Source organism: Carcharhinus amblyrhynchos, chromosome 17 (assembly GCF_965287045.1).
Source record: "Carcharhinus amblyrhynchos chromosome 17, sCarAmb.v2.hapA, whole genome shotgun sequence".
In the NCBI taxonomy this organism is placed as follows: Eukaryota; Metazoa; Chordata; class Chondrichthyes; order Carcharhiniformes; family Carcharhinidae; genus Carcharhinus; species Carcharhinus amblyrhynchos.
The window spans coordinates 2916975-2943414 of NC_137340.1; the positions used below are offsets into that span (position 1 = coordinate 2916975).

General features: G+C 42.8%; 1 protein-coding gene across 1 annotated transcript in view; it reads right to left on the reverse strand.

The window, feature by feature from the left end:
- mypn (myopalladin) overlaps positions 1-26440 on the reverse strand; it is a 208245-nt gene that overhangs the window by 11604 nt on the left and 170201 nt on the right. Inside the window, exons 11-17 of the mRNA XM_080205403.1 lie at positions 25304-25942; positions 21869-22013; positions 21077-21175; positions 15062-15283; positions 14731-14880; positions 13417-13499; positions 3500-3623 (exon numbers count right to left, since the gene is read on the reverse strand). Of these exons, the coding sequence (XP_080061529.1) occupies positions 3500-3623; positions 13417-13499; positions 14731-14880; positions 15062-15283; positions 21077-21175; positions 21869-22013; positions 25304-25942 (1462 nt within the window). The remainder of the gene's footprint in view (positions 1-3499; positions 3624-13416; positions 13500-14730; positions 14881-15061; positions 15284-21076; positions 21176-21868; positions 22014-25303; positions 25943-26440) is intronic.

The window sequence follows — 26440 nt, forward strand, 5'->3', positions numbered from 1 at the left end:
AAACCATCAAGCCTCGGTAGCATCCTAGTAAATCTTTTCTGCACTCTTTCTAGTTTAATAACATCCTTTCTATAATAGGGTGACCAGAATTGCACACAGTATTCCAAGTGTGGCCTTACCAATGTCTTGTACAACTTCAACAAGGCATCCCAATTTTTGTATTCAATGTTCTGACCAATGAAACCAAGCATGCCAAATGCATGCAAATGTGGTCCCAATCGCGGCTATTTTGGGGCCTTGGTAAAGGGGGAGGCAGCGCAGAGGTGCTATTCGCCTCATGTTCGACTTTATCAAGTTGGGCACAACGCAATGGTAAAATCAGGCCTATAATTTCTATAAAAATCTTTTACAGTTCCCTCAAAGACCTCAACCTCAGCAGCCTTATATCTGGGATGATCTCCTTTCCAGAACAATCACTATTCATCACCAGAAAATGTTACTTGTTCTATAATTCTCAGTGTACCACAGTTATCAGTATTCACATCACTGAGAATCTCTCAGGGTGATTCTCTCAAACAGTCACACACTCAAGCAACTATAGAACAATTCAAAGGGTATCTTTCCTTAGGTATAAATACTTAATTTTACCAAGTAATCTCAGAACAAGTTAGAGTATAAGTTGTAGAAACTCTAATTGAGGTTTTAGAACTATGAGAAGAGAAATTGTTAATTCATGGTCTATCTATAGGCTCTTTGCCAGAATATTTTTTCTGTTTTTAGATGCTAAGTATTGCCATGATTTTCTATCATTAATTCAAATTCTAACTTTAGAAGCTTTTAGAAACATCTTATTTCTATGATAGTGATGTATTGATGTGATGTAATAGGACACATTTCCCACTTCTGACACACAACCTCACTATCAAAAAGAACATTATTAGTGAAATAACTCCTCAGAGGCCAGTGCCAACAGATTCCCTTTATTTACAAACACTAATTCCACTCCTGGAGCGCTTCAGGTACAGAGTCAGAATCAGGAGTCCCAGTGGACCTGACACTCTCATATTTACCTCCAGGTGAGACTCCCTGTGCAGGCAATAATGACCTCAACCAGGGAGCTCATACTCCAGGAGGCCAGCCTCACGGGTCTCACTGAATCGTTACAATCAGTAAATATTGCACAAAGAGCAACTAATGATTGATCTGCTCTTAAAATCAGAGTTCACCTGCACACAGACAAAGGGCTGTGTGCTACAAAGTAATGTGAGAAAACTGATCAGCAGTTTCATAGTAACTCAGTGTGATTTCTCCACAGGATGAGCCAATGGTGTTCCACAGTTCAGCATCAAGGACAGGAAAGCGTGCCTAATATTAAATGGTTAAGTGTTCCGATTGTGAGATGTCAGCAATCCAGTTTCTAACTCAGATAATAAATGTTAGATGATTGTCAATGATTACAGCTTTAATACCATCTGTTCTGCTCTTTCATCCTCTTCAGGATCTGAGACCACGTTGAGCCCCAGAGTATACCTTTGCTTCTTTAATATTTTGGTGATCATGAGCTTTGTTGCTAAATTTTGGTTTTTACTTGAATCACACAGTAGGTTGTGCAGTTCCAACACTCTGCTTGAATTGACACTGAGGACTGCTGCAGTAAAATGCAATGCATATATTGGGTTGATTTTTATGGAGTGTGCCAGGGTGGGATAGAAAGTTTAGGGATGTCGGTGGGGGAGAGAATACAGGAGGAAAGGTGTGGTGATGGGGGCATGAACTATCAGATGCCATCCCGTCACCTCGATATTCTGCTCAAAGGCCAACTGAGTCACTTAAGCAGCCAATTAAAAGGCATTTGCAGCCACCTCTGGCATTTTGCCAGTAGCAGGTAAAATCCCCATGTATGGGTCTACCACATGGTGAACTCTACTGCCCTCCCTCTGGACTTGTTGGGGAGAGGAACCCTTCTAATAGGGCACTTTGTGGACAATGGAGAGCCCCCCACCCCTCTGGCACCAATGGCTGTCCTGTGACAACACCTGACCTGCGGTGAACAACCCCATCCTCCGTCTTAGCTAGGCCCTGACTGGCCCTGGTGAGATCCGACCCCACTTACCTAGCAGTGACTGCCAGCAGCTCTTGTGGGCAAGTTCTCAGCCTCAAATTTACAGGAACCCTGGCGGCAGCTCAATGGCTGCGAGATAGGAATGAAATCCAGCCAGAGGTGCCCAAAGACTGGATTGTCCCCGGTTTTCCGACCTACCTTCAGGCTCACTGCTGCATTGACTCAATCCAGCTCTTTGACTTTCTCTACTTTTAACATCAATCTTTCAATCTCAGACGAGCTCCTAAATTTTATAAGATGACTGAGAAATAGTTTTCCAAAAATAAGGAGTGAAACAAATTTAAGTATGTGTCCATTAAAGCTGCTAATAACAAATATAAAACCTATAAGATACCTGTGTTGTGCTTTTTTTCCTGACAGCAATAAACATCGGTTATTTATTCAAAACAGGGCTTTTTCCCCCTCAATTAACTGGGGTTTGTAACTCCTTACTTGCTGAGACAGGGAAGGACACCAAAACCACAATACATTGTCGATAACAATTCTCCAAGTTTGTCACGCTGTTCACTATGAACATAAGAACTAGGAGTAGGAGTAGGCCATCCGGCCCCTCGAGCCCGCTCCCCCATTCAATAACTTCATGGCTGATCTTTTCGTGGACTCAGCTCCACTTAGCCACCCGCTTACCATAACCCTTAATTCATTTACTGATCAAAAATTTATCTATCCTTGCCTTAAAAACATTCAATGAGGTAGCTTCAACTACTTCACTGGGCAGGGAATTCCACAGATCCACAATCATTTGGCTTCTATCTTATTATTGCCTTCAGAATCTTATATGTTTCTATAAGATTGCCCCTCATTCTTCTAAATTCCAATGAGTATAGTCCCAGTCTCTCCTCATAAGCCAACCCTCTCAACTCTGGAATCAACCTAATGAATCTCCTCTGTACCCTCTCCAGTGCCAGTATATCCTTTCTCAAGTAACCAGCACCTTATACAGCTACAATATAACCTCATTGTTTCTAAACAGGGAGGTTTTATATCCCTCTAGTAATGAAGGACAAAATTCCACTTGTCTTCTTAATTACCTGCTGCACCTGTAAACCAACTTTTTGTGATTCATGCACAAGGATGCTCAGGTCCCTTTGCACAGCAGCACGCTGCAATTTTTTGCCATTTCAATAATAGTTATTCCTACCAAAATGGATGACCTCACACTTACCAACCTTGTACTCCATCTGCCAGACCTTTGCCCACTCACTTAAACTACCTATATCCAACTGCAAACTTTTAATGTCTTCTGCACACTCCTTTTAGTGTCGTTTGCGAATTTTGACACACTACATTTGGTCCCCAACTCCAAATCATCTGTGTAAATTGTAAACAATTGTGGTTCCAAAACTGATCCCTGAGGCACACCACTAGTCACTGGTCACCAACCAGAAAAACACCCATTTATTCCTGTAGTTGGAGCTGTAATTTTATTGTTCTTACCTTACAATCCAATCGGCAAATTTGTCCTTCATGAGCAATCATGTCACCAGGTGCCTGGAGAAAGTGAGGGCAGAAAAATCGCTCCTGTACAGGCTCTTCACCTTGTAACACCCGAGACCGTGTCCTGTTATTTAATACATGGCAAATTGTATTATTGTGGACAAGTAGACATTATTCCTTTGATTTCTTTCTCAATAAAATGCAGGCAATGAATGAAATTCAATAAGAACATCGGTCCATGAGTGATATTCTCTGGTCTTGTCTGTGCCGGAACACGTCACAATGAGAACAGAGAATTTGGCATTCCAGCCAAAACTTCATTCACTTTCAGCAGCACCAGAGAATCTCAGCTGCCAAACAGGACAGAAGATTTTGGTCGATATCTAAGGATTATAATTTTAGAATTGCTAGGCCAGTGTAAAATTTATTCAGTAACAAAAATTATCAGAGGAGTTACCTATTTTTACTTGCTATGTAGAGGACATTACCGTACCAATCTGATTCCTTTCCTGAATTATGTATCGCAGGTTTTAATTCTAACCAGCTCTCCAGTTTCTTTCTCAGCACTGTCTTCCTGTTTTTTTTTCCCTTTTTTACTTCTCATCAAGGTGATTGCCCATATTCCAATGGCAAAGAAGTTTCATTGAGATAAATAGTCAGAAGTAGAATCACAGAATGGTTACAGCAGAGCAAGAGGCCATTCAATCCATCATGTCGATGCCTGTTCTCTGCAAGAACAACTCACCCAATACCATCCCCAGAAATTTCTTTTCCTCTTCAAATAATGATCCAATTCTCTTTTGAAAGCCACAGCTAAATCTGCCTTCATCACACTCTTAGGCAGCGCACACCAGATCCTAACCAGGCTGTGTAAAATATAGTTTTCCGCATGTCGTTGTTGCTTCTTCTGTCAATCACCTTAAATACATGTCCTCTGATTCTTGATTCTTTGTCCAATGGGAACAGAAAATTATTAAATATTTGAGACTGAAGATAAGGGATTTATATTTTGACCGAGTGCCTTATATTCACATATAAGGTTCAGCATATTGACCAAGTGAAAGCATTTTCAACTGATATACGACAGGATAGATTGTTATCATATTACCTCTACTTGTGTGTGGTTAATTACACTTGAGGATGGTAGGGAACAAAGTCAGTTGATGCTATTTGTCTGATCTGTATGGTATAGGACAGATACTTGCAGTTCTATCAGAACAGCTTTTAAAACCAAGTGGATACACTTACCTGGCCCAAACTATTCACTCTTTATCCTCATGGTAATTGACTAGACCCAATAACAAAAATAATAAAGATCTTATTGTGACCTTCAGTGCGGAAAGCATAGAAGTTTGCACAGGCCTCAGTGTTTAGACCAAGGTAAGATCTTTTAATAAAACAGCAGACTTTCCTTCAGGCAAACTATCCCTACTATGATCAGAGGGTTAGATAGGTTGGATAGAGAGAGCCTTTTTCCTCGGATGGTGATGGCTAACATGAGGGGACATAGCTTTAAATTGAGGGGTGGTAATTATAGGACGGATGTCAGAGGTAGGTTCTTTACTCAGAGGGTAGTAAGGGCGTGGAATGCCCTGCCTGCAGCAGTTGTGGACTCGCCAACTTTAAGGGCGTTCAAATGGTCAGTGGATAGGCATATGGATAACATTGGAATAGTTTAGGTTAGAGGGTCATTAGATTGGTTCCACTGGTCGGCGCAACATCGAGGGCCGAAGGGCCTGTGCTGCGCTGGAATGTTCTATGTTCTACTGGAAAGTGTTCACATTTGCATTCAGCAGGCATCATATCCTGTTTGCAAATATCCGTGCTCAAGCATCATTATTTAGCTATCACTTGACATCCCAAGTTATCAAACAGTGATCAGCTGAAATCACACAGTGCTCACAACATTTAAACCCTCAAGAGCTGATCAGCTAACATCAAATGAAATCATACTGCACGCAAACAGCATCATTTGTGATCATTTAGCAGCCTTTAATTGCCTTCAAAGCACTCAGAAGTATTCAGCTGACATCAAACATGATCACAATATATTTATAAGAACAAATAGCAAATTTTAGTGATCAAATTTTTGAAGTCGTCACTAGGACGCTTACCGGTAGTTGTAGTTTTTTTTTTCTCGTGCCCCTAACACTATAAATTAGTGCAGAGAGGATTCCCGATTCTCTACACTGGTAGAGAATCCCACCCTTCCACCTCCTCTAACCTAATTATAAGTGTGAGGGAAGTTTTTTTTTATATTTTTACTTTTCTGCTGGTAATTGATTCAGGGATGGCAGTTCAGGCTGTAAGCTGCATCTCCTGTGGGATGTATGTAGTGAGGGACTCCCACAGTGTTTCAGGTGATTTTACTTGTGGGAAGTGTGTTAGATTGCAGTTTCTGGAGGAGCGTGTAAAGGAGCTGGAAGGGGAATTAGAGGAGCTCCGTATAATTCGGGAAGTGGAGGAGGACATAGAAAGGAGTTATAAGGAGATAGTCACTCCTAGGAATAAGTCTTGGGTCACTGCCAGGAAGAGGGGCAAAAAGCAGTTGGGGGGACAATCCCCTGGGGCTGTTCCCCTCCAAAATAGGTTTTCGGTCCTGGAGGCTACAGTTGAGGAGAAATCAACTGGGGATAGCCAAAGGGAGCAGGTCTCTGGGGGTGAGCCTATTGGCAAGCCTCAGGTGGTTAGGGGTAAGAGATTGGGCCTCGTGATTGGGGACTCCACAGTTATGGGGACGGATAGGAAAGTTGGAGGTAAGGGTAGGGACTCTGGGCTGGTGTGTTGCCTTCCAGGGGCTGGGGTCCAGGATGTATCGGACAGAGTATTCAGGACTCTTAGGGGAGAGGGAGATCAACCCCAAGTTATAGTTCATGTGGGGACACATGACATAGGGAGATTAAGGGAAGGGGATATTAAGCAAAGATTTATGGAGTTGGGGTGGAAACTAAAGGCGAAGTCAGAAAGAGTAGTTATATCTGGACTCTTGCCTGTGCCACGGGATAGATTAGAGAGGAATAGGGAGAGGGAAAGTTTGAACTCGTGGCTGAGGGGATGGTGCAGGAGGGAGGGGTTCAGGTACTTGAGCAATTGGGGCTCATTCTGGGGAAGGTGGGACCTCTATAAGAGGGATGGTCTACACCTGAACCAGAGGGGAATCAATATCCTGGGGGGTAAATTTGCAAAAGCGATGCAGGAAGGTTTAAACTGATTCGGAGGGGGGGAGGGATAGTGAGGAAAGGGGGTGAAAGTGAGGGGGGCATAGTTGGGGAATGCAAGGCACGGCATAGTGGGGGTGGGGCGGAGCAGGGTTTGAAATGCGTGTACTTTAATGCGAGGAGTATTCGCAATAAAGTGGATGAACTTGCAGCGTGGATCAGTACCTGGGACTTTGATGTTGTGGCCATTTCTGAGACATGGATAGAGCAGGGTCAGGAATGGATGTTGCAGGTTCCGGGGTACAAATGCTTTAGTCGGAGTAGAAAAGAAGGTAGAAGGGGGGGTGGGGTAGCATTGCTAGTCAAGGACTGTATCACAGTGTCGGAGAGAAAGTTTGATGAGGACTTGTCAGTTGAGGTAGTATGGGCGGAGATTAGAAATAGGAGAGGAGAGGTCACCCTGTTGGGAGTCTTTTACAGACCTCCTAAAAGTTCTAGAGAGGTTGAGGAAAGAATTGCGGAGACAATCCTGGTTAGGAGTGAAAGTAATAGGGTAATTGTTATGGGGGACTTTAACTTTACGAATATTGATTGGAGTTGCTATAGTTCTAGCTCGTTAGAGGGGTCAGTGTTTGTACAAAGCGTGCAGGAAGGTTTTTTGTCTCAGTATGTAGACAGGCCAACTAGAGGTGAGGCTATATTGGATTTGGTGCTGGGAAATGAGCCAGACCAGGTGCTAGACTTGGAAGTTGGTGTGCATTTTGGTGATAGTGACCACAATTCGGTTACGTTCACCTTAGTGATGGGAAGAGATAGGCATGAACCTCGGGTCAGCAATTTTAGCTGGGGTAAGGGCGATTATGAGGCTATCAGGAGTGAATTAGGAAGCATGGATTGGATTAGGGGATTACAGGGACTGGGAACGTCTGAAATGTGGAGTTTTTTCAAGGAGCAGCTACTGCGAGTCCTTGATAGGTATGTCCCTGTCAGGCATGGTGGATTTGGTAGATCTAGGGAACCGTGGTGCACTAAAAGAGTTGAGTCGATGGTTAAAAAGAAAAAGGAGGCTTATGTTCGGATGAGATTGGAGGGCTCAGATAGTGCACTAGAAAGCTTTAGATTGGCTAGGAGGGAGTTGAAGAGTGAGTTGAGAAGGGCTAAAAGAGGACATGAGAAGACTTTGGCTGATAGGATTAAGGAGAATCCTAAGGCGTTCTATAGGTATGTCAAGAACAGAAGGTTGGTCAGGGCAAGATTAGGGCCAGTTACAGACAGCAGGGGGAAGTTGTGTGTGGAACCGGAGGAGATTGGAGAAGTATTGAACCAATATTTCTCTTCGGTGTTCACGCAGGGGGACATGAATATAGCTGAGGAGGACATTGGGTTGCAGGGGTGTAAAATAGACAGTATTACGGTTGATAAAGGGGATGTGCTGGAAATTCTTGAGGGGTTGAAAATTGATAAGTCCCCTGGTCCGGATGGGATCTACCCTAGGATTCTCTGGGAGGCTAGAGAGGTGATTGCAGAGCCTCTGGCTCAGATCTTCAGGTCGTCATTGGTCTCTGGTGTAGTCCCGGAGGATTGGAGGATAGCGAATGTTGTCCCATTGTTTAAGAAGGGGAACAGAGACTTTGCCGGGAATTATAGACCGGTGAGTCTTACTTCTGTTGTGGGCAAGGTTTTAGAAAAAATTATTAGGGATAGGATTTATAGTTATTTGGAGTGTAATGAATTGATTAGAAATAGTCAGCATGGTTTTGTAGCGGGTAGGTCGTGCCTTACTAACCTTATTGAGTTTTTTGAGAAGGTGACCAAAGAGGTGGATGGGGGCAAGGCAGTTGACGTGGTATACATGGATTTTAGTAAGGCGTTCGATAAGGTTCACCATGGTAGGCTTCTGCAGAAAATGCAGATGTATGGGATTGTGGGTAATCTAGGAAGTTGGATCAGGAATTGGCTATCAGATAGGAGACAGAGGGTGGTGGTGGATGGTAAATATTCATCATGGAGTACAGTTACGAGTGGTGTGCCTCAGGGATCTGTTTTGGGGCCACTGTTGTTTGTAATTTTTATTAATGATCTGGATGAGGGTATAGTTGGGTGGATTAGTAAATTTGCTGATGACACCAAAGTTGGAGGTGTGGTAGATTGTGAGGAAGGGTGTCATAGTCTGCAGGGAGACTTAGATAGGTTGCAGAGCTGGGCCGAGAGGTGGCGGATGGAATTTAATGCGGAGAAGTGTGAGGTAATTCACTTTGGTAGGAGCAACAGATGTGTCGAGTATAGGGCTAACGGGAGGACTTTGAATAGTGTGGATGAACAGAGGGATCTAGGTGTGTGTGTACATAGATCCCTGAAAGTTGGGAATCAAGTAGATAAGGTTGTTAAGAAGGCGTACGGTGTCTTGGCGTTTATTGGTAGGGGGATTGAATTTAGGAGTCGCAGTGTAATGTTGCAACTGTACACTACTCTAGTGCGGCCGCACTTGGAGTACTGTGTGCAGTTCTGGTCCCCGCATTACAAGAAGGATGTGGAGGCGTTGGAGAGGGTGCAGAGGAGGTTTACTAGGATGTTGCCTGGTATGGTGGGGAGGTCCTATGAGGAGAGACTGAGGGATTTAGGGTTGTTTTCATTGGAAAGAAGGCAGCTAAGAGGGGATCTTATTGAAACATATAAGATGATTAGAGGTTTAGATAGGGTGGATAGTGATAGCCTTTTTCCTCGGATGGAGAAAGCTAGCACGAGGGGGCATGGCTTTAAATTAAGGGGGGGTAGCTACAGGACGGATGTCAGGGGTAGGTTCTTTACCCAGCGGGTGGTGAGGGATTGGAATGCCCTGCCTGCTGCAGTTGTAAATGCGTCTAGTTTGGGGGCGTTTAAGAGATCTCTGGATAGGTTTATGGACGAAAAGGGATTGGTATAGGCTAGTGGGTCATTGTTTTTGTAACTGGTCGGCGCAACATCGTGGGCCGAAGGGCCTGTTCTGCGCTGTAATGTTCTATGTTCTATGTTCTAATACAAAATTTAATTATTTCAGCCACCAGTTGACATTGACAATATCATGCCCTGGATATTTCCCAAGTCCCAGATGGTGCAGTATGGTACACATTCATTGTGTAGGCTGCCACAGCCCACTGAGACACACTGCAACTTCTAGAGGGAGTGGCAGATTTGCACATTTGGGTAACAAAATCTAGATAGGGAGAGAGTGGGGAAAAAGGAGGTATGAGTGATTGAGTGAAGGTTGACTGTGAATATGGTTGGGTGGGATGGGAAGGATGGTGTGAGTGAATGGGGGTTGTATGGGGAAGGATGGTGTGAATGAGTAGAGATTATGCGGGGAAGAGTAGTGTGAGTGAGTAGGGATTGCATCGGGTGGGGTAGTGTGAATGACAGGGGGTTGTATGTGGGGGGCTGGTGTGAGTGAGTGGGGTTGTATGGGGGATGGTGTGAGTGAGTAGGGATGGTGTGGGGGATGATGTGAGTGAGTGGGGGATGATGTGGGGAGGAGTGGTGTGAGTGAGTGGGGGTGTGGGGAGGGATGGTTTAATAAGTGGGGTTGTATGGGGGGTGGTGTGAGTGAGTGGGGGTTGTGTGGGGATGAGTGGTGTGAGTGAGTGGGGGTGTGGGGAGGGATGGTTTAATAAGTGGGGTTGTATGGGGGATGGTGTGAGTGAGTGGGGATGGTGTGGGGATGATGTGAGTGAGTAGGGATGGTGTGGGGAGGAGTGGTGTGAGTGAGTGGGGGTGTGGGGAGGGATGGTTTAGTAAGTGGGGTTGTATGGGGGGTGGTGTGAGTGAGTGGGGGTTGTGTGGGGATGAGTGGTGTGAGTGAGTGGGGGTGTGGGGAGGGATGGTTTAGTAAGTGGGGTTGTATGGGGGATGGTGTGAGTGAGTGGGGGTTGTGTGGGGATGAGTGGTGTGAGTGAGTGGGGGTGTGGGGAGGGATGGTTTAATAAGTGGGGTTGTATGGGGGGTGGTGTGAGTGAGTGGGGATGGTGTGGGGATGGGTGGTGTGAGTGAGTGGGGGTGTGGGGAGGGATGGTTTAGTAAGTGGGGTTGTATGGGGGATGGTGTGAGTGAGTGGGGGTTGTGTGGTGAGGGGTGATGTGAATGAGTGAGGATGGATGGAAAATGTGAGTGAGAGAAGGGTGCAGGCTATATGAGCACTTTTAATGTGAAATGACATTCCTAAGTATTTTGAGTGCAGTGCATTTGAACACAAATGATATCTAAAATTTCAGTTAGGGATGGCCAGAGTTCTCCACCTTTATTTATGTATCTTCTATTCATTGTACTGCTACAAAAGGATAATACAAAGAGCAAGGAAAATTATAGCACAGGAACAAGGCCCTTCAGCTCTCCAAGCCTGTACCGTCCATGCTGCCCGACTCAACTAAAACTGCCTACTCTTCCGGGGATTATATCTCTCCATTCCCTTCCTATTCATGTATTTGTCTAGACGCCCCTTAAAAGTTACTATCATATCTGCTTCCACTATCTCCCCTGGCAGAGAGTTCCAGGCACCCACCACTCTCTGTGTAAAAAACCTGCTTTGTACATCTTCTTTAAACCTTGCCCCTCGCACCTTAAACCTATGCCCCCGAGTAATTGATTCTTCCACCCTGGGAAAAAGCTTCTGACTATCCACTCTGTCCATGCCTCACATAATCTTGTAGACTTTCTATCAGGTCACCCCTCAACCTCCATCGTTCCACTGAGAACAAACCAATTTTCTCCATCCTCTCCTCATAGCTAATGCCCTCTATACCAGGCCACATCCTGGTAAATCTTTTCTGTACCCTCTCCAAAGCCTCCATGTCCTTCTGGTAGTGTGGCGACCAGAATTGAATGCTATATTTCAAGTATGGCCTAACTAATGTTCTATAAAGCTGCAACATGACTTGCCCATTTTTAAACTCAGTGCCCCGGTTGATGAAGGCAAGCATGTCGTAAGCCTTCTTGACTACTTTCTCCACCTGTGTTGCCGCTTTCAGTGACCTGTGTATCTGTACACCCAGATCCCGAATGACTGACATGATGACAAAAAGAGAATTTGTCATATTATCTGATCAGTTTGCTTAGTTATGTGGAATGTTTGAAATCAAAGCTACTGGAACCATCAGTAGCTTTGATAAGTTACTAACACCTGCAGTTAACAAAAGTTAAATTCAGAGGTTGCGTAGAAATGTATATTCTCTTGAATACCTGTATAGAAGATTAATTGAGGTGTTTAAGGTGATTGAAGGATTTGATAGAGGTTAGCAAGAAATTATTTTCTCTGACTGCAATTGTCCAGAAGAACTCCTTTCAATTAAAACTAAGTCAATTGAGGTGATGACAGGAAGAATTTTTTTTATATAGAATGTTTTAGAACTCTTTCCCACAAAACCTGTTGAAACTAGGTCAATCGAAGATTTCAAAAGTTAGATTTTTGTTTCGTAAGGTAATCAATATAGCAAACATTGAGTTCATAATTCATAAGTTTTAGTATGTAGCTTTTAACTTTAGCAATTAAAGTTTTAACTGTAGAAAATAGGAACATTAGGTTAAGAAACTGATGGGCAGCCCTGAAGTAAATGCAATTTAATCAAGCTTGGGATTAAAACATTGGGAACGTTTTCACTTCGGAAATTAACAGCTGGAAAGGTAAAGTTATAAAACGGCATTTTGGTCTCCTTATTTGAAATTAGATAAAATTGGATTCGAAGCAGTTCAGAGAAGGTTCACTCAACCCATTCCTGGGGCTTATTCTATGAAGAAAGGTTGAACATGTTGGGCCTGTAGCCATTGGAGTTCTGGGAGTAATCAGCTCATTATTATTTTAATCCATTAGAGCGGGTTATTGGAAACCAAGCTGATGTTTTAACTCACAGCGTAAGAAGCACAGGGAGGCCAGTGCTGGATCTGTGGAATCCCGAATGGTGAGATTGCTAAAGGAATCGTCAGGTCACTTAGCCAAAAGCTAATGGAGGGACCACAATTAAACCTTGTAGCTTGACAAACAGCGGGAACACTGAACATAAATCAGACTGCATTCCACAGAGCTGGGATATACTTTTAGTTTGATTCCAGAGAAGAAAAGTGAATTAACAATTCAAAAATTTGTAAGATAAAGTGGGGGACTCTTCGGGAGGAAGTGAAATGTAGAACTGAGTTTAACGCATAAGTCTTCATAAGTTTGTAAGTTAGTGGTGCTTGCTTAGTTCCTTTTCTTTTTTGGTATACAATAAAATTGTTTTTGTTTTAAAAAAACATGAAATATTGTGCTGTAGTTCTATCAGCTAATTACTGGGTGTTTGCATTTCTTCTCTAAAGGTTAATGGTCCAAAGAGGATTGTAACATGAAGGATTTGGAACAATGCAAGTGGATGTGTTTAAGATACAAATCAACCATGAATTGTATAGCGGAACAGGCTCAAGGAGATTGAATGGCCTCACCTTGCCTCCTTGAGCCTGTTCCTATGTTTCAGCATGTGTGTCTGTATTCATACATCAAACTGTAGAGCAGCTGAAGTTAACTACATCCACCTACATGGAAATTTATTGCCATTCTAGTCGACCCATACTGAAAACTGTGGGACAGTATCCACACTGACTGAATTTGTCATTGCATGTAGCTTTCAGAATCCAGATGTTAGTCAGATTATTGACAAGTTACTAACACCCAAAATGTCTCCTACTTTATGTGTCAGAAAATATACACTCCAAAGAACGGAAAATAATAGGCTTTTTGACATGACTCCAAGGTAAACCTACCTTTGGCTCTGAACTGATGGTACTACACGGCTACGTAATGGAGTACTCTGTACCATGAGATGACCAGAGGAACTGTTTCTTCCCTATGTAAAATAGAGCATGTTAATACACTCAAAATCATACCACATATTATTTGACTTACGGACTTATTGCAGTATGACTGTAAATTTCCTGAGCCTTCCCACTGTAACATTGCTGGTAACCTTGGAGAAATAGCCCAGACAGCTGATCTGAGTCATTTTTCAGTGGGGTTCCACAAATCTCCATTGGAGGAACCACAGAGAAGTTTTAAGCTCACATGTCATTTGTCATGGGCTGTTATCTCATTCTTAGGAACAAAGGAACAGGAGTAGCCATTTAGCCCCTCAAACTGACAGATGTGGCAAGGTGATACTATGTACATGTTAAGGCATTTGCAGCTAATATGGTTATCTCCACAGTTAGCCGTCTCCAGGTTGACTCTCAGGCTGTTGCAAAGTCACATTTGTGAATGAAGGCAATGGGCCACACACCAGCTGGGGATTTCACAAAATGCTGGACCTCCAGGAGAGTATTGGGGCATTTGAACACATTTCTTCTAACGCTAAAAAAAAGAGAGTATTTTAGAAAATAGACGTACTCTCAAACATTTACACCCCTTTGAATCTTACTCCAGAAGCTAAAGGGGAAAAGTATAGGTAAGCCTGCCTGCTACTGTTGGGGCAATGTCTAAATGACTTACCCCCTCTCCTTAGTTACTGGAAATGCCTTGAAGACTTATGGAGAGGAGTTTCACCTTAGCAACAAATTGTTGGCAAATGTTTGATATATTAAAAAGTGAGAGAGGGAAAATGGAAGTGAAAGATTAATCCAAGACATTAGCAAATGTCGGGCAATATGGAGGTAGGCTGCAGATTAGTCACAATCTCACTGAAGGCCGGAACAGTCTTGGGAAACTAAATGGCCGCAGAGTATAACTATATAATGGCAGGAATTATTCATCCCCTGCCCCTTTGGCTGTTTGAATTGGCTGCTGATGGGAACTTCTGGTCTCGCCAAGGTCTACAGTGTTCACCCACCCTGCCGCAGGGGAATAACCCTGGGGGAAGGAGGTTCTTTCAGTGGGACTGAAAGACCTTGCCAGTGGAAAGATCTGGAAAATCCTGCCCAATATGTTCATGATGATGAGGGAAGAGAAAAATAGGACTTCCCTCACATGGGGTTTACTACTTGATCAATCAAAAAAAAAAGTGCATCGTACTATTCTGTAAGATCTGGATTGCAATACAAAGAGAAGATGAGCTAGGAAATCACACATTCCAGTTCAAGACTCACCTGGGGATTTACTGCCATAACTGTGTAGTTTCCATCATCATCATTAGTGGCTGATTCAATATACAATGAACACACACCATCACCATCACGCTTCATCTTAAAATGTTCATTCTTCTTGGAGATCTGTTTACTATCTTTAAACCAGTATACCTTGGGTTGTGAAGGATGAGAACTGGTTACTTTACATTGATGCGATTGGCTGTTTTGCAGCAAGTATACATAGAATAAATGACATATTTAGATAATAATGATTAACAACAGCAGGCATTGTGGAGAAGGGTCTCACAATAGTGTTGATAAATTTTAGTATCACCCATAGCACAAAGCTTACTTTTGGCACCGGTATCCCCACAAGTTTGCAGCTCATTGTTACTGGCGATCCTTCAGCCACTCGGAAATGTTTGAGTTTCGTGTCAAAGATTGGAGCGATGCACTTCCCTGTGGGAATATCCTCGTGTTGTATTTCATCATCAGATTCATCCACAGGAGTTCTCTCCAAGCGAAATTCAATTTCATTCAGAAGTCTTTGTTCAAAGCTGGACACCTTGTATTCCTAGAAGCAGAGATGTCCCACACACATTAACATCCTAAACACTTATCTTATACATGGTTGTAGTTGAGGTAGAAGGCAGAATTTTTGAAAGGAAGAACGGCAGTAAAGTCCAGGCTGTTGAAAGAAAAGCAACAACACTTATAGCTGAGACACCAGAGCATGCTGAGTGCTGAGGAGGCAACAGGGTAACAAACTAAACATCGCTTCAAAGGTGTAGGATGGGACTATGAGCAACAGAGAGCCCAGAATAGCTGCTAGAACAGAAATCATTTCCCAAAACACAACTGCTTTTACAGGCCTGACCATTCCAAATATATGTTATCTGTCAAAAGTGTATGAATGATTAAACAATTCATTAGTTCTTGACTTATTTAAGGTTTCATGTATCTTGCAGTTTTGCATTTTCATGTAAAAAATGAAATAAGATATTGGCATTAACTGGCAAACTGTGTTTAGAATTGCCATGGATCTTGGTTGGTTGCTCAATCTTTTTATGGTACATATAAAAGGGTTGAAATTGAAAAGCCCAAGGCACAGAATGAACAACAGACAACCAAACTCCCATCAAACTGGAGATAATGAAACTTAAAGCCTGATGTGTATATTGTATCATCTCTACCAAGTTGTTTACAAAGAAGCATAAACTATTCACTGAAATGGATTGACTCTGTTATCCTTTGCCAAAACCATTAACCTGGCGATTTGAAGTCATGTGTTAGACAACTTGGTGAAATGAGTTTTGGTGTTTGAATAGAAACATTTGGAAACTAGCCATTATAAAGAACTGTGTCACCATGCCTCTTCTCTGTGTAGGAGGTCTGAGGTTAAGTTACATCATTTCAGGTACTACCCTCAGTTAATATTAAAGAGTTGAATCTTAAAATAAGTTCATAAGTCAGCTTACATGGCAAATGCAAATGTACCCTTCTTTCAAGTTTACTGCAGTTTACAATTACAGTTCTTTTCTCTGAAGTATTTTCTGTTTGCCTGCAGCACCATGCGCTTACTGCAAATCAATGTTAAGGATTTCTGTAAGGAAAACAAATCCCCAAATCTTACTCTCAAACAGGTCAGGAGAATACATTAATGAAAATATTATTCACTCTTTGCCCATCCTACCTCAATGTCATCGGATCAGGGAGATGATGGCTTCGAGTGTGGATGGAGGGTTTAAATAGTTAAAAGGTGCCAGTGGGTCAAAAATCTGACATGATCCTATCCACTTCCAGATTTTGTCTGAGCACATTCCCAGGTGAGTGGAGAATTTCTATTTAAATATGGGGGAGGCAGTGGCATTGTCGCTGCACTCATAATCCAGAGACCCAGGGTAATATCCTGGCTACCAGTGTGTGAAAGATGGTGAAACGTGAATTCAATAAAAATCTGGAATTAAAAGTTTAATGATGACCATGAAACTGTTGCTGTGAAAACCCGTCTCGTTCACCAATGTCCATTACCTGGTCTGATCTACAGGTGACTCCAGATCACAAAGGCCATTAGGGATGGACAATAAACATTGGCCCACATCCCATGAATAAAAAAAGATGCAAGCAAGCAAAATTAAATGTCTTTAGTTCAGGATGCTGCCATTAACAGCCAGCAGGCAGGTTTCTACCTGTGTAGAGGTCACTATAATTAACAAGGCAAAGACACAATAGTTGGATGAGATTACACTCCCTCAATGTTCAGCAGGTGTGTGACCACAAGCGGGTTAACAAGTAATGCCTGCACAAGATATGCTGGAAGCTGCCATCATTTCTTCATTCTACGATAATCAGGCCACACGCAAAGTGAATGGGTGCCTTCTTGGAGACTCCTTTGAGATGGAGTGATGACAGCTCTGTGGAACTCTAACAATGATGCAGCTTAGTGACCACAAGGACGATCATATAGCAAGCCATTTAGTTGCTCAGGATGTGATGCACATCCCTCAACAAACCTGAAGACATCCTTCAATGGTCCTATAATGATCCCCTGTGCCTGCATAACAACATGTGCCAGAGAGGAATAGACCTGCAGGATTAGCGCAGCTTTAATGGTAGTTATTGTTATGCAGACTTGATGGGCCAAAGAACTTTTTCTGCACTGTCCAACTCTATGACGCTACAAAGTAAGTGCAGACCAATTGAGATCCCCCTACTTCAAAGAGCTGGATAATGCCAGGGTGCCTCCAGCCATTCACCTAGCTGAAATCAGAAATCCTGTGCCCCAATCCCCTCAGTCATAAATCCAACCATTCCATTCACTTCAAACTCTTGGAGGTGTTCAGAGATGAGAAGTGGGAGTGCCATGAGAACAGTGCCCACTTCATGTCCTATTTCCATCTTCCACCTGAGACCCATTCTTACTGGAGCTGCTTTTCCCACAGAGGTGGAAATCAATGTAAATACTTGAGACATCATGGGACAGTCATAGCAGAAATGGACCCCTCCCCCATCTCTCTCCATGCTCTCTGGAAACACGAACATACTACTACCAAACAGAACTACTTATAAGCCAAATGGCAAAAACAGCAAGTGATAGACAGAGCAAAGCAAGCCCACAATGTATCAGATCTAAGCTCTGCAGTGCTTCCATATTCAGTCATGAATGGTGGTGGGTAATTAAACAGCTCACTGGAGGAGGAGGCTGCACAAATATCCCCCGCCTCAAATATACCCAGGCAGAGTAGCAGCAGAGAAGGTGAGCAACAAATCCCACACTTTGTATCCCACCTCGTGAGGTGTTCTATCCCATGTGCTGAAGGAACTGTGGGTTGGCCTGCTCAGTTACATGAAGATCCATGGCAGAAACCCACAACCCCAAGTAGGCATCATGCTTGAATCGAAGGACAGACAACAAGGTATATTCCACATGGGGAAAAGGGAGAGAAACCAAAGTCAGATCTCCTTGGGTACTGAAAGAGTTTCTACTGCTTAACACAGTAATTGATATTATCATGCTGATTGATGCAAATCTGAACATATGAAAACATACAGTAAGAAATGATCATTTTCTGCTTCCAGTCCATTCTCTGCCCACCATGTCTGGGAGTCCACCTCACCCATTTAATCTACTGAAGGGGAGTTCTGTGCATTGATAAACAAGTAAAATTACAAAATAAGTCCACATTTTCACTATTCAACCAAAAAGCATCTTGTGTCAGAAAGTAACGTAAGAAAATGAACGTTCCTTGGAATAGAGCATCTCAAACATTGTCCTTTTCTCCACATCTGTTTATCCTTCTTTCTTTCCCAACCGTTCTAAAGGGTTTACTTGTCTTTCAGTTTCCAGTTCTGACAACAGGGCTTACTTAAACAACAATCTATCTTTTCCCCTTAGATTTTTGCTGTACTTTTTCAGCATTCTCTGCAGAGATTCCAATCCTGTTCTCAGAGATAGTTAACCAGCTCCAGTTTTGAAGGGATTAAAATATAGTTTATCCATTGACTGTTCAGTGTGTAAGGTATTCCATGTAGCCCAATAATCTCATTCCACAATCCAATCTAAGATCTTGTTCTGCTTGTTAAATTTCAGCAGTGTGCTCAAGTTGCCCAAGGTACTTTGTAAAGCAATGGGGAGAAATCAGCGGCTGGGAGTCCACATGTGGTCTTTCTGAGTTCTCAGTGTGGCATCTGAGTAATGTAGTTGACTGTTGCCCACATGCAGGTTTGCCACAATTGTCTGATTTCCATTCACGTAGGGGATGCCCTGGTCCCTTCATTTCTCTAACTCTGGTGCAGTTAGAGGAATGAAGGGACGGGGACGGGATAAAAGTCTGTAGGAAATATTGGAGGTAGGATGGTGCAGGACTATGGAGGGATTCATAAATAAAGATGAAGATTTTGAAAATGCTGCTTTAGCTGGATAGGGATCAAATATAGACCAACAGAGCTTGAGATAGGACTGACAGCTAACTACTGTAGAGTTGCTACACTTGAGAGTATTGTAGTTAGGTTTAAACTTCCAAGCCTCAGTTTGAACCAAAAGATTTTTTTTCAAAAAAATGTTCAAGAAATAGCCATCTTAATTTAGCACGGGCAAAGAAAAGAAACAGCAAGACAGACACGCAACATTTGCCTACTGAATGATGAAGGAGCTCAGGCCAAGCAATGTTGCAATCTCAAGATTGAAGGTTTTCCAAAGAATTCATGTCTTAAAGACTGATTTACTATGAACAGACGCTTTATAGAGCTGGCCACATTGACTCCTCATGCAGTTGGCTACAATATGCCCGAGTACCACATCTAGTATTGTGAAACAGAAAAGAATGATAAGAAATAGCTCTGAAATAAAGAAGAAATAGTAAAACGTTGCTTTTGACTTAACCTGTTGCTGACCCAGACTGTTGCGAGTTGATTCTATCAGATATTTAAAGTCCTGTAGACATAAAAAAAATTAATAAACATCTGCTTCATCACCATAAGTTGCCAACTCTTGGATCATGGAGAACCTTCCTTGATAATCTGTAGATGAGAAAGATAGAGGGATGGGAAGATGTAAGGGATGAAGGTAGATGGATGGATTGGATTGATTCGATGAATCAATAAATGGATGATGTAGATAAATGGCTAATTGAATGTATTGGTGCATGCATGCAAGGATAGATGGTTGGATAGCTGGATTAATTAGGTGGTTGCACTGGTAGACGAGATAGAATTGGTGGGTAAATAGATTATTGGATGACTTGGATTGATGCATGGATTGCTTGGGAGTATTAGATAGAAATATGGATTACATAGTGGTTAGCACTGCTGCCTCACAGTGCCAGGGACATGGGTTTGATTCCAGCCTTCGGTCACTGTCTGTGTGGAGTTTGCACATTCTCTCTGCGTCTGCGTGGGTTTCCTCTGGGTGCTCCCACACTCCAAAGATGTGCAGTCACAGTTGAGTGGCCATGTTAAATTGCCTCTTAGGTTCACGGGGACAAGGAGGATAAATGTGTGGATTTATGGGGACAGGGCCTGGGTGGGATTGTTGTTGGAGCAGGCTTACTAGGCTGAATGGCCTCCTTCTGCACTGTAGAGATTCTATGATACGGAGAAATGGATTGAAGGAGGGAAGGTGGGAGGGACAGATTGATGGGTCAAATTCATGGAAGGCAGGCAAGGAAGGATGAATTAGCATGATGGATTGGATGGATGGATAGGTGGACAAATTGGACAGAATGATGGGTGGATGGCATGCACAGTTAGGTAACTGGATGGATTGGATTGATGAACTGAATGGATGGATCAATGCACTCCTTGGAAGAATAGATGAATGGCTAGATTAAACAGATCAAAGGATTTGTTTAAATAGGTAGACTGATCAATGGAGCTGAAGGACAGATTTTAGATGGAAGGATTATATAGGCATTTTGAACAGCTGAATGAATTTATTGAATTAATAAGTGAACAGATGGTCATCATTTCTTAACATCCGATCATTCTGTTACTTTCCAGGTTAACAACCAAAATTGAAACATTAAACTCAATCTGTTTTACAAATAGATTCCAACATTGCACAAGCAGCTTTCTGTGAAATTGGCAACGTACTAATGCCTGATGGTTTCATACAAGCAGCAAGTGGTATTTTGCAATCTCTGAGCACACCAAATGGTGAGTACAATGCATTAATGGTACTTAATTTCATTTAGGGAAGATTAGGTCTGGATGCAATGAAGCGACGTTAAATATTTTAATAAACATATGCACAGGTAATGAATTTGATATTTTGCTGATGAATTATTAAATGTTAATTTCAGTAGTTTCAAATAGGATTAATTCAAATGGTTTTGATCAGCACAGAGAACTGAAAAAGATGATCTTGTACCTGTGGTGCTGCAATTTCCTCTACCTCATCAAAATTAAATTTTGAAGGAGAATTTGGTCCAAGAAATCTGCGGGCCATTTTATCCTCATTAATCATTCTCTATTGAAGGGAAGCAGGTGATTAGACAATAGTGCTATAGCAATACAGAGATGGCAGTATATTTCAACAGAATGAACGGGACGTGGGCATCATTGGCTGGGCCAACATTTACTGCCCGTCTCTGATTGGCCTTGAAGGTGGTGGTGAGTCGCCTTCTTGAATCACTGCAGTCCATGTGGTGTAGGTAGACCCATGGTGCTGTGAGGGAGGAATTTAATAGATTTTGGTCTCATGTTGATCCTTTTAAATGACAACCACAAACAGGGGAAGCAACAAAATCCTCGGTTGTAACTATTAACTCCTGACATTGGGCCTGTAATATTACTCTTGCACTACTTCCCAGTCCTTTGGGATAAATTCAACGATGCTGAATTTCTCAACTAGACTATTTGAGATAGGCTTCAGGATGCAGAATGGGTCACATAATGGGGCTCACACTGCCACAGAGCAAGATTTTGTCCCAGGAATGTCATATTGCTGAATTCATCCATCTTTTAAAATCAAAAAGCCGCACCATTGCGTTCATGTTTTAGGATACAAACAGGGAGGGAAAAGATTTACATTTGTCAATATTCTTGAATAACTTTGAAGGGAACATTTGACAAATATTGCTGAGCTTGGAATTTAAAATATATTTTCAGTGGAAATGTAGCAAGAATATTCTTTGATTTCCGTTGTGTCAAAAGCTCTTACCTGTTGACGAGGTTGGAAAGTCTCCTCTTTGAAACGTAACTTTCTGTCTAAGTCATATATGACAGCGTCCTTGCTCTCACGTATTCCATCATCGGAGAACGCTTGAGGGGATTTGAACACTTTCTTCAAGATACCTTGTGGAGGGCTGTATTATTAAATAAAATGTTTCACTTTATAGCAAATGTACACAGCTAATAAATTATGTTGTTTAATTTATAAAATACTTAAATATAATATATTCCAAGATAAATCACTAATCGGACACTAGTTGGCTAACATGTTGCTTCTGGATTAACTGTTAGAACCCAGATAAAATGAGTTTGGGTGACTTTTAAGTGGTTCCAGTGTATGCTGCCCCACTTCAGAAAACTGCCCACAATCAGCAAAGATTAGCAATCTTACTCAGAAAGTCCACAGTCACGTTCAGCATTGGATGCAGAAAAAGTCCAGGCCCAGTAGGTGCTGTTCCTTTCAGCTGAGACATAGTGGCTCACATTATCCAGTCTCTGGATAGTCAGAGATCAGATATACCCTGGTGAGTTCAGCTCTTTAGACCATGTTTGGACAAAGGCTGTAATGAGGTCAGGAGTTGGGTGGCCCTGGTGAAATTCAAACTGAGCGACAGTGAGATTCTATTGCTTGATAGCACAGTCGATGAAACCTTCTGTCACAACCGGCCTTTTTAACTGTCTTCAGTTGTTTCTTGATATCATGTGGAATGAACTGAATTGGCTAAAAACTGGCATCTGTGATGCAGGGGGGAGGTTGAGAGCGATCATCCACTCCACACTTCTGACTTATCTTTTGAATTAGTGTTGAGTTCTTCCTCCTGTTGGTTGTTTAACTGTCCATCACCATTCACAACTGAATGTGGAAAGACTGCAGAGCTTTGATTAGATCCACTGTTTATTACATGCTGCTTTCACTCTTTGGCACGTAAGTAATCCTGAGGTGTAACTTCACCATGTTGACATTTCATTTTCAGATAAGCTTGGTGCTGCTCCTGGCATGAACCAGGGTTTATCCCATTGTTTGATGGTACAGTGGGATATATGTCCACAGCATCTCATGCTTGCTAAGTTTTGAGTTGCTAGATCTGTTCTCAATCTATTCCACGTGGTGGACACACAACACAATGGAGAGTATCCTCAGTGTTAAGATTGGACACTGACTTTACAAGGATGGGGAGGCGGGGACGGTGTTGGTCACTCCTAACAATCTGGCCATGGGCAGATGCTTCTGGGACAGGTAAATCAATGAGGATGATGTCAAGTATGTTTTGCTTTCTGTTGGGTTATCATACCAGTTCCTACAGGCCCAGTCTTGCAACAGTGTTCTTCAGTACTTGGACAGCTGGGTCAGTAATGGTTTTATTGAGCTACCCTGGGTGATGGACATTGGAAATCCCCCACACAGTACACTATGTGCCCTGAGTGCTTCTTCCACATAATGTTCAACATGGAGGAAAACTGATTTGTCAGTTAAGGGTGGACAATGTGTGGTAATCAGCAGGTTTCCTTGTTCATGTTTGACCTGATACTATGAGACTTCATTATATCGAGAGTTAATGTTTAGGACTCTCAGGACCATATCGTGTGGAGTTTGCGTATTCTCCCCGTGTCTGTGCGAGTTTCCTCCGGGTGCTCCGATTTCCTCCCACAGTCCAAAGATGTGCAGGTTAGGTGAATTGGCCGTGCTAAATTCTCCCTTAGGATGTGTAGGTTTGGGGGATTATCAGTGTAAGTACGTGGGGTTAGGAATGGGCTTGGGTGGAATGCTCTGTGGAAGAGTTGGTACAGACCCAATGGGCTGAATGGCCCCTTCTGCACTGTATGGATTCTATTGTGCCACTCCTTCAGGTGAGTCTGTCACGTGGTGGGATAGAGATTGAAATGGACAAACAATCACGATGTCAGGTTGTTGCTTGACTAGTCTGTGCATCAACATTCCCAGTGGCACAAGTCTCCAGTTGTTAGTGAGGAGGACTTTGCAGGTTCTCCTATAAAGAGTGTGTTCCTTTGTAACTACTACATCTAGTCCAATGCCAGCACGGTCCATCCAGTTTTAATCCTGGTCTGACTTTTCTTCAGCAGTTGGTAACAGTTGAGTGACTAATTTTGCCATTTCAGAGAGCAGTGAAGAGTCAGTCATATTGCTTTGAATCTGCGGCCACATGTAGACCAGACAGGGTAAGGGTGGCAGATTTCCTTCACTGAATGCCATTAGTAAACTTTTTAGCAACAGCCAATTGTTTCGTGATTCACTTTTTAATCTTAGCATTCATCTGGGTGTCTGGATTACTGATCCACTAACATCACCACTGCGCTACTAGGGAGATAGAACACTCTTCTCATTTCACACTGTCAGGTCAGGTACAGCTTGACCAAGTGTGGAGTAATGGTCCTTTCTGCCCTAAACTGGCTATTAAGCATCATCCAACTAAAGCCACTCCGACTGCATGAGTATTCCACACTTGTAGTCACTCCAACTAAAACTGCCAATTAAAGCTAGTTCTGTGACAATTTGATTCAATTAAAAAGGCTTAAAATTATTTAACGCTGGAAACTGCAGAGTCAGCACAAGCCAAGCCCATCCCATCAGTCTGGGCTGGGTTTGAACTTAGAAGTGAAGAATTATGCTGGATTTTGCAATGGGTTCATCTTTGGTGGGTTAGAATGTATCTTTGACTCTGTTTTTGGCCCTGGGCTCATTTAATTACAGGAGATTACAATGAGTCCACTTGGCAACAAATCAGCACCATTTTCTCATAGAACATAAGGCTGCTGTTTCCCCTGATATTGGTATTCTTGCAATTGTCCTGTTGAATACAAGATGAAAAGCTTTGGCAAAATGTCTTTCTCAGTAATGCTCAGGTTCTGTACTATTGAACAACTATAGGGAGAAATTGTTCCCATTGGCAGAAAGACTGAAAAACAGAGGGCACAGATTTAAGGTATTTAGCAAAAGAACCAGAGGCAGTATTGTGAAACACTTTTTAATGCGGGGTTATGTTCCGCAATGTACTGCTTGAAAGGGTGGCTTTCAAAAGGGATTTAGGTAATGATCTGAAGAGAAATAAATTTGCAGGGCCATGGGGAAACGGCAGGGAGGAGGAATGGTTGGTAGCTCTTACAAAGAGCTGGCATAGATACGACAGGCCAAATGGCCTCCTCCTGCGCTGTTACTCACCCGCTGAGATAGACTGGTACACAAGAGAAAAACTTGGCACATCCTCAATCAAATAATTTCCACATCTCGTCCTGCTGAAATCCGCAAAACCAATCAGGGTGATGGATGGAGAATCTAGCCTCAAGTGTGTAACCCACTGTGCCACCCAGTTCACTGACATACTGTATTAGAGCATGAGGCTTTACTGACCGACATCAAAAACTCCCCTAGCACAGTACTGATCCATTTTTTATACCTGACACTTACACTGCTGGAGCACTCTTGGGCAGACCCATGGCATTGGTAGAGGGTGCAGAAGGCAATGATGGCAATACAGAGCTGAGGAACGCCACTGGGTTCTGAACCGGACTAGGGCAGTTAGCAGCATTAATGGAGGTTGGTGATACGATCCGAGGTTGAGAGCTTGGCAGAGGAGGAATAGGGGAAGAAGTCGCTGGCCCGACTCCGCGTGACACAGGGGAAGGCAAACTTGTACTGGGATATATAACAGGATCCTGAAACATTGGTGTGAGTGGAAATCCAAAGTAATTTTCTTCACTGTACTGCTTCTCGATCTTTCCAGATCCTGTGCTCAGTGTAGGCAGAGGAGAAGGTGAGGGGGAATAACTCCGGACAGCTGTTGGCATTGTGTTCTGAGCAGTTATAAACTGCTTTGGCCGGGCGTAATTAAATGCCTGAGACATGGTGGTTTTTGGTGTTGGTGGCCTGGTGGATGGGGGTGGTTGCATAGATGGAAGAGGAGTAGAATTGACAGTATTCATGGTGGACAGAAACGCAGCTGGAAGTGAGGAGGATGATGCTGAGGACTGCGATGGCTGAAGGATGGCTTCTTGCTGCTGTTCAAGGAGAACCTGGTTGTGTAGTTGTTGTAACTGGACAGGATCTCTGCACATAAAAAAGGAAAAAAAGACAAGCCAGTGAGTTAAATCAAAACTCAAACAGCTGCCATAGACGTAGATGTGTGGACAAATGCAAATCTTTCAAAACTTTGATCAAATTGATTTACTGGATGTAACATGAACATCTTGTGGCAGAGCTACGTCTCGAACATGTGGCCCTTTTGAGAACCATATGTGAAGGTGCCGGCATTGGACAGGGGTGGGCATGGTAAGAAGTCTCACAACACCAAGTTACAACCCAACAGGCTTATTTGGAATCACGAGCTTTCGGAGCACCGCTCCTTCATCAGGTGAGTCCTTAATTTTAACCTTGGATTTTAACCTTGGTGTTGTGAGACCTCTTACTGTGACTTTTGAGAGATTAGTGCTACACTACAACAACAGTGCAATTTCAAATACATCACAGCTTTGTGCTTGTCTACAAATGCTGATTGGCATCACAGGTCACAAATCTGGCTTGGGACATCTAAGTTGCTATACAAAA